This window comes from Mytilus trossulus, chromosome 7 (genome assembly GCF_036588685.1).
Source record: "Mytilus trossulus isolate FHL-02 chromosome 7, PNRI_Mtr1.1.1.hap1, whole genome shotgun sequence".
NCBI lineage: Eukaryota > Metazoa > Mollusca > Bivalvia > Mytilida > Mytilidae > Mytilus > Mytilus trossulus.
The window spans coordinates 44,509,254-44,518,616 of record NC_086379.1 but is presented as its reverse complement, the minus strand read 5'-3'; the positions used below and the strand labels follow the sequence as shown (position 1 = coordinate 44,518,616).

At 29.8% G+C, this 9,363-nt stretch overlaps 1 protein-coding gene across 1 annotated transcript; it reads right to left on the bottom strand.

Moving 5' to 3' along the window:
- Positions 1–4,586: 4,586 nt before the first annotated feature.
- Positions 4,587–9,360, bottom strand: LOC134725141 (alpha-(1,3)-fucosyltransferase 11-like). The gene is made up of 2 exons (XM_063588706.1): positions 8,002–9,360; positions 4,587–6,572 (listed from the first exon to the last, which is right to left on the bottom strand). The coding sequence occupies exons 1-2, from the start codon at positions 9,249–9,251 to the stop codon at positions 6,401–6,403; spliced, it is 1,422 nt and encodes a 473-aa protein (XP_063444776.1). The 5' UTR covers positions 9,252–9,360; the 3' UTR covers positions 4,587–6,400.
- Between the last annotated feature and the right edge of the window lie 3 nt (positions 9,361–9,363).

The window sequence follows — 9,363 nt, the reverse complement described above, 5'->3', positions numbered from 1 at the left end:
TGATTAGTACAACTTTAAAATAATGTACACAACTATGAAAGGTTCTGTATAGAAAAGCTGTTTCAAACTATGTGATGCAAGCATTCATCATCAATTGAAGTACTGAAAAAAATCTAAATTTGAAGTTCATTTGAGTGATATTCCCACAATAATCACTAAAATATATAATTTGCAATTGTGAGAATTAAAAGATGGATTCAAATTTTAACTTTTTGTCTTGTCTGAAATAAAAATCACTCACAAAATATGATACATAAGGATTCTAATGTATTAGCAGTGAAAATGGCATTTGAGCCTTAAATATCAGAAGGCAGAAGAGCTATAAAATAAAGATGGTTTTGAGTTGCTTAATCTCCTTTCATTTCAACTGTGTTTTGGTAGTTTCTCATTTAAAATCATACCACATTTCTTTATTGTCTATCTCTAAAATTCTGACTACTATATGGTGTATTCATTTAATATATGAACTAACTTTCAATTTCTATGTAAATGTGAGTAACTCTCAAAGTCTGGATCATTATATTTGAACAATATTTAAAAAATATATGCACAAGTGTTTAAACAAGATTTATTAACCTAGATTTAATCTAATGATGAAAAGAATGGCAGTTGTACAACAAATGGAAGCTTTTAACAACCTTGACTGGCTATACAGCCCTTGCACAGTTGGCTAATATCCTTTAGAATTACAGGCACTCGTCTCATTTTGTTACCTATATACCTTAATATAACAGTGTTATATTAAAGTATACAGGAAATTTTTTCTAAGACAAGTGCCTATGGTTGAGAAACATGCTTATAGTCACTTTCTAAGCCCAAGTAACAAGTCAACAATTTATTGTCAACAGCATCATTGGAAGAAGTCCATATCTGTCTGGCAAGTAACCTTACCTTGATATCTTTCTGTGGTTTTGATAAATGAGCTACCTGATCAGTTTTTCTGTTTCCTCTGTACAGTATCTTTTACAATTTCATGGAAAATATCTAATATGTGAAAACAGGTTAAAATTGTAATTTGAAAGAAATAACTATTACACAGAGTTGATTGACAGTCTTGGTTATACTGATTTATTTGTAGATCTGCTAATAATTTGTTTGTGTCTTTTAGTATTTCTCGATATATTTTATATTTTCGAGATAATACCCAATTAAGGTGGTACCAAACACTTTCACTATTATAAATTTGGCTCTTTTAATTTTCATAAACTTTTGACAAACTACTTACTTTGACACTTTGACAAAAATATAAAAATTTCAAAAATTTTGAACCAACCATTTTTAATATCAGAAAAATTACACTGGTAATACAGCAGTTTGATAAACACCAATTTTGATCATTGAGAAGCTTAATATTCCCTTTACAACACAACATAAGTAAAACGTTAAGCTGACTTTACAGTTATCTCCCTGTAGTGTTAGGTACCACCTTAAAGAAAATTGTAGAAAACAAATCATCAAATTGGTGATTGACAATTTGCATTACATTATTTGTTGTAGATTCATCTTGCTCATCAAATTGCTGTTTACATTTCTCTCAATCTATGATAATTTGGAAATAATAACCAAACAATGGTTAAAATGATTATTTTGTCCTATGACTGATCATTTGGTAATAATAAACATTTTTCTATTTTGAGGATTAGATATCTTTACATTGAGCTGTTTCTTTGTATATTGTATTAGAGTTTATGAAAATAATCATTCGTCATTTCTAGGCCTCTTAAAGCTAACTATGCAGTATGGGCTTTCCTCATTGTTGCAGGCCGTACGGTAACCTATAGTTGTTAATTTCTTTGTCATTTGGTGTCTTGTGAAGAGTTGTCTCATTTGCAATTATACCAAATCTTCTTTATTTTGTGAAACCAAATATAAAATTTCTGCTGTTTTCAGTTTTTATTTTATTGTAAAACTGTTTTCATGAAAATGGCAACAAAATGCAAAATATTGGCAAGATTTTAACTCAAGGTCTTAGAACTCCTTAATTGAGTTGATTGATTTTTTTCAGGATGGTTGACTTCTTTTGAGATCTTTAAATTGATGATAATTCTAACTCTTACAGTATCTCTGTAATTGTGGTCTAAGAAAAAAGGTTAAAAAACAAAATATTAATGATTGGGGGAATGGCTTAACATCTAAAGTCGGCTGATAATTTTTGGGAAAAAGGAAAGTAGGTAGATATTGATATTTCTTAACATTTTAGTCATTTCAATATATGATCCATTGATTGCTGGTTACTTAACATGATACATACTTTCAAAATATGATCTTTATTTTCTTTTTGTTTAGCCATGTGATCATGTTGTTGATTAGCAAATAAAAAAACTCAGAACTTCATGAGTGATTCCCTTCATCCCTTGTGACCATTAAGCCAAACATTTTTGTTACAAATTGTTTTATGACAACAACAAATGATGGCACAGGTGACGGCAATGACTGACTATGTCCATTTGGATAGGTGAGCTCAAAAGGTGAATATCTTCAGTTCTAACAACAGGATAACTTTGTCTGAAATGTTTGAACACAGATAGCAAAATAACAAGTTTGATACAAAAATAAATGATAATGAAGTACATGTATATATATGTTAAATAGTCAATAATCCAATTTACTTTGTACAAAATATATAAAAATCAAAAAATCAATTCTAATAATTTAACCCATATTATAACTTCCATACAACAGATCATAATTTTATTATGCAAAAACAATTAAAATACAATCTACCAGTATTCAACCCTCAATAATATTTGATATAGTCATTATCATAATTAGATTTTTTAAGTACAATCTATTAAACCAGAATAAATATTTTGATAAACTAATCACAGATTTACTATGCAAATCTTTTAAAGCACAATCTATTTATAAACCAATAATTAATAATATTTTGATGCAACTGATTATAAATTGATTATGCCAAAAACCTATAAGAACATCTGCTCAACGCATTACATTGTATGTTTTGATACAACAGACAATTCAGTTGCCAAAGAGGGTGGGGGTAACAAAGCATTTGAATAGGAACATATAATTGAAAAAAAACCTTTTTATCCCGGTTGGAATACCCCTCACCTACAATCATTCTCAAACTGACAATTCAGTTGTAGATCCAAAGGGATGGGTTTAAGGCTTTTGAATAGGTACATACTGTTAGACTCCCCCTTTTTTATATGGCTGGATCCATAATTTGATGATGTAAATACCTTTGAAGTACAAAATATTTCACCCATAATAATATTTGATACAACTGATCATAATCTGATTATCCAAGTTTTTAAGTACAATTTACTTAGTACAATTTCCACAACTGATTGTACATGTTCTCTGATTATGCAAAAGTTTTGAAGTAAATTTATCTAACCATTATAAAAATATTTCAATACAACTGACACATTATAATTTCATAATTTGATTATGCAAAACCTTTAAAGTACACTCATTATAAATCATACTTATATTTGGATAATAATTATCATAATTTGATTATGATAAAATTGTTTAACAAATATTGATATTTTGATACATTGATCATGATTTGTTTATGCAAAACATATTTATCAAAAAAAATATTTTAATAGAAATTATCATTTTTTGATTTTGCTCAAACATATTTATTAAATAATTATATTTTGTTGAAACTGATCATAATTTGATTATGCATAAAATTGTAATGTCCATATAAATGTCTAAGAGACACAATTTTGAGACAATAAAGATAAAATATAAAAGTAAAAATAAAAAGATCTATTAAGTATAAAACTTTTAGAAAGTTTACAAATGTAAATAATTTACCTTCTATAATAGTACATGTAGTTATAATATAATATAACTAATTTTACAATACTGGTATAAAAGCATTTTGATGACATAATAATGATATATAGAGATTAATACATGGCCTTTTCCATATCAGCCTGGGTATCATCCCGAGACCCCCATATCAGCCCGAGACGGAGTCGAGGCGCTGATATGGGTCGAGGGACGATACCCAGGCTGATATGGAAAAGGCCATGTATTAATCGCTTTATCATATACTTCCGACAATAGTTTTATGTAAGGCAAATAAACTGTTAACAAATGCAACAACTAAAACAGTCAAAAACTTTATGAAGAAGTTAAGTTATGAATCAAATATATATTACAATTGTCCAACAAAAGCATCTCTACCTCCATATATATGTATGGTAACATTTTGAAACATTGAAAATTTAGAAAAGAGTTTTATGGTCATTATTACTCCAGGTTTGTTGTACTACATGTACTATAAAATGATTCATAATTGCCAATGGCATTTGTTAACAAGTACTTTTAAACCAGTAACTATCCCCACAAAAGTTCACGTTAATTTTGACGTCGTCATAAAAATTATCTGACGTCACAATGGCAAAGTAAACAACCGGTACCGGAAAAACCGGAAGTAATTTGCACGAGAAGCACTGTTATGGGTTTTTGCACGAGACGCCCCTGATATGGGTTATCAGACCGGGCTGATATGGGTTATCAGCCTGGGTGGGAAATTATGGCTTGTGTACTTCCGTTCGTTACACATATGCAAAAGCTATCATATTAATGCTAAGTATATGATAAAAGATCATAAAGGGAGATAATTTGCAACAAAATAAAGCATGTTGCCATGAGAACTGTGGTACTTGGACTGGTATCAACCATCTCTTCCAAAAAATATTGACAGTTATCATATCAGTAAATAAATATACAGAGTTGCAGATATGAAAATGAAGCTACATGTATATCAAAAAGTAAAGGACTTTAGATAAATGTGCATCAATAAAATTGAGAATTGGAAGTTGGAATGTTAAAAAGAGACAACAAAAAACAGAAGAAAGCCACCAATGGGTTCTCAACACAGTGAGAAAGTCACACATACACAGGCATGCTTCAGCTGGCCCCAATACAAAATATTTAGAAATATAAAAATCCATTATAAAAAATATAAGTAACAGATTATGCTATGAAGCTATATCAAAAACTAAAGTACTTTAGGTGAAGGTGCATAAATATTTGTTATAAATAATTTGCTGACACATTGTACAATTGTACAAAAATTTTGAAGGTAGATAATTACAATCGTTTGATATTTTAGGTATACTGTGTAATCAGTTGCTTAAAACAAAGAAGTAAGGAAGTTTACTGAAGGATAAATAGTTGTTTTGTCCCTAAAATTGCAAAATAAAAACAAACAAACTTCAATCAATTCTTTAAGGATTATGTACCTTTTTGCATTAATGTTAAACATGGAAGTTTGACAGAAAATCCACAGCCTTTCACCTTATACTTTTGTATCTGCTAGTTCTGTACCTGACAAAAGTTTAGGGATAACTGAATGTGATATAGCCACTGATTTCCCTAAAACAAGTCTTTAAATAAAGACACAAATAAATACAAATATGGGTCTTTTCTAGTACAAATGTACCTCTTCCAAGGTGTGCTTGACTTTAATAAATATATACAGGCTGTTTTTGATTGAAAAGGATGTAAAGGAATTTTTGTAAACAATCAACACTAGAACAACATAGACAAATAAGTGGGTAATCTATGTTTCAAAGGATTTTATGAAATTCCAATGAAACAACAAAAATTATTGGCATGTACAAAATGGCACATTTTTTTATTCAGCATTTTTGCTGATTTTATATTATTGCACTTTGAAAATTTTGTAATACACAGGTTCATTTAACTTACGAATTATAGTAATTCTATTGAAACTAATGTACAATTCATAATCATAATTGCTTTTATAAGAACAAACAAGTTACTGTAATATGGGAGATAACTCATTACATTTGTTCCTGTAATATGGGAGATAACTCAATAGATTTACTCATTACATTTTTTTATCAACTGAGAATGTGGTCAGTTTAAATTTGAAAACTGTTTTTTCGGAGCATATCATATTAGGATATAATAAATTGAATCTCTTTTCTCATCCCAGCAGTAATGAAACTTTGTATATGTGAATCTGAGCTCATCAAAAAGTTACCAACCTTTTCTTTAAAATAAATGTATACTTTGCTACAAAAAGAGTATCCATACTACTATGTAATTATAAGGATTATGGTAAATACAGAAAATTGATATATTTTTTTTATCCACAAATCATTGAAAAAAATTGTCAGCCCATAAATTTATAAGTTAAACATTTGTTAAATTTTGAGATTCACAACTTTTTTTAGATCAAGGACAATTCAAAGATTGGCATAATGTAAAAACAATTGTTTATTGTTGCCCTCTTGAAGTCTTTTGATTATCATTGATTGTTATTGGGTTGCCATTTCACACCAATCTCTTTCATTTATACAAAACGATCAAGGAAAAGTATTTCGGTTACAGAGTTATAAATCCAATGAACAAAATATTCCAGTGACTTTGTCAGAATGTAAAATCACAATTCTCCAGTGTTTTGAGAGTTCTGTTTCTGTTTCTGTTTCTTCTTTAGTTGAGTATAGTACATGTATGTTAGAGATGGGTCTTCCTCTCCTCTACGCAACATTTCTACAACTGCATCAGCTACTGTCTTTGTATCTTCATATGTAAATGACCAGTGTGAAGAAGGTCTGAAAATATAAATTTGTAAATATGAAATACACATACTGTGCTTCCATCAGGAAAAAAAAACATGCAAAGTTATAAACATTTTAAGACAGTTAGGCCAGTCAATGCCTGACAAATTATTAAATCCTAACCTCTGGTGTAAGTTATTTCTCTGGGTTTTTTTCTTCTTTTTGTCCTGGTGTCTGTTTTTTCTTTCTTTCAAACTACAGCACAATGTATATGCGTTTGGTTTAACCTTTAAAAGTTCCCTTTTTCAAACTTTATAAAGAGATGTACAGTTTAAAAAAATAATACATGTAGTCTGGAACTGTTGGTGATAAAAACCCAGAAATCAGGTAGAATTAACCTAGCCAGTTCATGATCAGTGTTGTAAATGAGGATGTGACAATGTGTCGTCCTTTGCTATCAGTGTATACATATTATAGTTAAGATACATGTAGCACAACACAAAGATTGTATACCTCTATTTCCCCAGTTTTTAAATGCTGTAACTTTCTTTATAATGCTTGAAAATTTATAAAAGTGGTAAATTCATAGATAGCTAACAGGTTACTCTTTCAAATTAATGCAATGTTTATAGTATTATACAACAATTATAAATGTAATCAATTATAATGTTAACTGTGTCTACAAATTTTACAAGAAATTTCCACTTTCCATTGAAATAAGCTTCTTCATGGATACCCTGAGAGGGTTGATTTTATTATATGTTGTTTCTAGAGCTATTATCAACAAAAGGGTGTCTCAGATTTTGGATTGAATGTATAGGTAAAATTTTACAATAATCAAACATTATATATAAACTGATATATATATATCTACTTTTATGTGGTAAGGATGTTTACACTAATTAAAGATTTATGAGAGAATGGAATATGATAGCAATAATCTGAGACACTCTTTTGTAGCTCCTGTTGTGTTGATAAAGATTTCGTTAAAATTTCCAGTATAGCTATAGAGATGATAGAGCTAAATTCACTCAAGTGAACTGATCAAGAATTTGCCATTAGTTGCATAATAATTGATTAAATAATCATTAATGATTACATAACAAAAATGTTTCATTTGTTTAAAAGATTCATCTTTTATCTTTCTATATATACCTCTTTCTGTAGTGCCTCTTTCATTAATGTATATGCAGTCTTAAGAAAGTAACAGCATTTTAAAGGTTGGAGATTGGAAGTAAAAAAGTCTTTGTTTTGTGCTACCACGAACCTTAATTGAGTATCTTCTTAAAAAGTTGCAGGTATAATGAATGTGATGCTACCTGAATTGTTTTTCTTATAGATCATGTCATACATGTATGTAGATGTGATGCTATAACTTTTATAAACAAGGTACATGTAACTGGTTGTACATGTATTTCAAGTGTTCCTGTTTACCAGGATGGTAAATGAAAAATGTTAAAAAGACACTGACTAAGTCACTTACATTTCATGACCTGACAATGGTGAAAATGGCTTTGGACATCCAAGATGAGAATTGTCAGCCATTTTAGGTGGAGGCTTTGGAAACCTAGATGGATCTTTTTCATGTTCCTTTAAAGCATTTGTTCGTTTATGAATTTCACGACAAACATGACATTCAAATCCTTGATAATAGTCAACTTTATCTTCAATGTTGTAAAAATAATATTTATGATCATGTGATCCCCAGTCACGGTTTTGGAGTGTTTCCTTTAATAATGTGTTTGTTATGCCATTTGGGTTCTTAAAATCTAAATATTTTAAATACTCTTCATCGTTTTCATCTAAATATTTAATAAATTCTGCAAGCTCCTTGGGACTGTTGAAGTCATTAACCATTATAATAGAATGATTATTTGGCATCCAATCTTTTGCCTTAGATGAGCCATAATAAATAGGAACTGAGCCTAAATGTAGAGGTCTCATTAATTTTTCAGTCATATAATCATCACATACAGCATTTTCAAATGATAAATGAAATTTATATTCAGCTATAAAATCCAGGAACTGATCTTTTTGGAATGATTCCTCAGGATTTGTTAAATTTTCCGGCAGATCTTTATTGTGCAAGCATGTCCCATATGAATCTACATCTATATATTTCATTAGCTCTTTCACATAAGAATCACGGAATGATGGTACATCATCATGAGATTGAGTGTACATTAAAGAAGCAAATCCTTCTGATTTACGTTTTTCATTTTTAACCTTGATGTCAATTGCTTGACGCTCTGTGAGATACTCTAATGCAAAAATGTCTTGAGTAGTAATTGGGTAATCTGATTCCCGCTTGAATGTAGCAGTATGATTGAAAAGTTGAATGAAATGTTCATGAGACAGGAGATAGTTGTTTAATGGTGATTCTTCATGAAACAAGCACCATTCATGGTCTTGAGTTCTTGGGAGAGGTAAATCTAAAGGATCTATTCCTGTACCATAGAACATGATCCCTTTTGTGTTTTTATTGTCCAGATATCCTCTTGACTTTGTAGAATAACATTTGACGTTTCCACATCTTATTAGCGTTATGTTGTCACTTGGATGTGGATATATTTGTTGGGTCCACCATAACAAAATTGGCAGGTCCCCCTTTGCAAAATGTTCAACTGCAACAAAACTAAGAATAGTAAAAACTGAAATGAAGAAGAAAATTAAAGATCTCATTTTGACATAGAAGAATATTTCAAAAATTAAGCGTGACACAACTCTTTTCATTGTTGTTGTGGGTTTATGCTTGATAAATAGGGATATAAAGCAGCATCATCAGTGACAACGTGCTACATCCGCTTTCCAATGTTTACAATCCCATAATGCAGTTGATTTCGTT

Excerpts from the sequence above, each read along its gene's own strand:
- LOC134725141 (XM_063588706.1), bottom strand. The coding sequence starts at position 9,251 with ATGAAAAGAGTTGTGTCACGCTTAATTTTTGAAATATTCTTCTATGTC. Across the intron at positions 6,573-8,001 it reads CCATTGTCAGGTCATGAAAT|ACCTTCTTCACACTGGTCAT; the intron begins GTAAGTGACTTA and ends TTATATTTTCAG.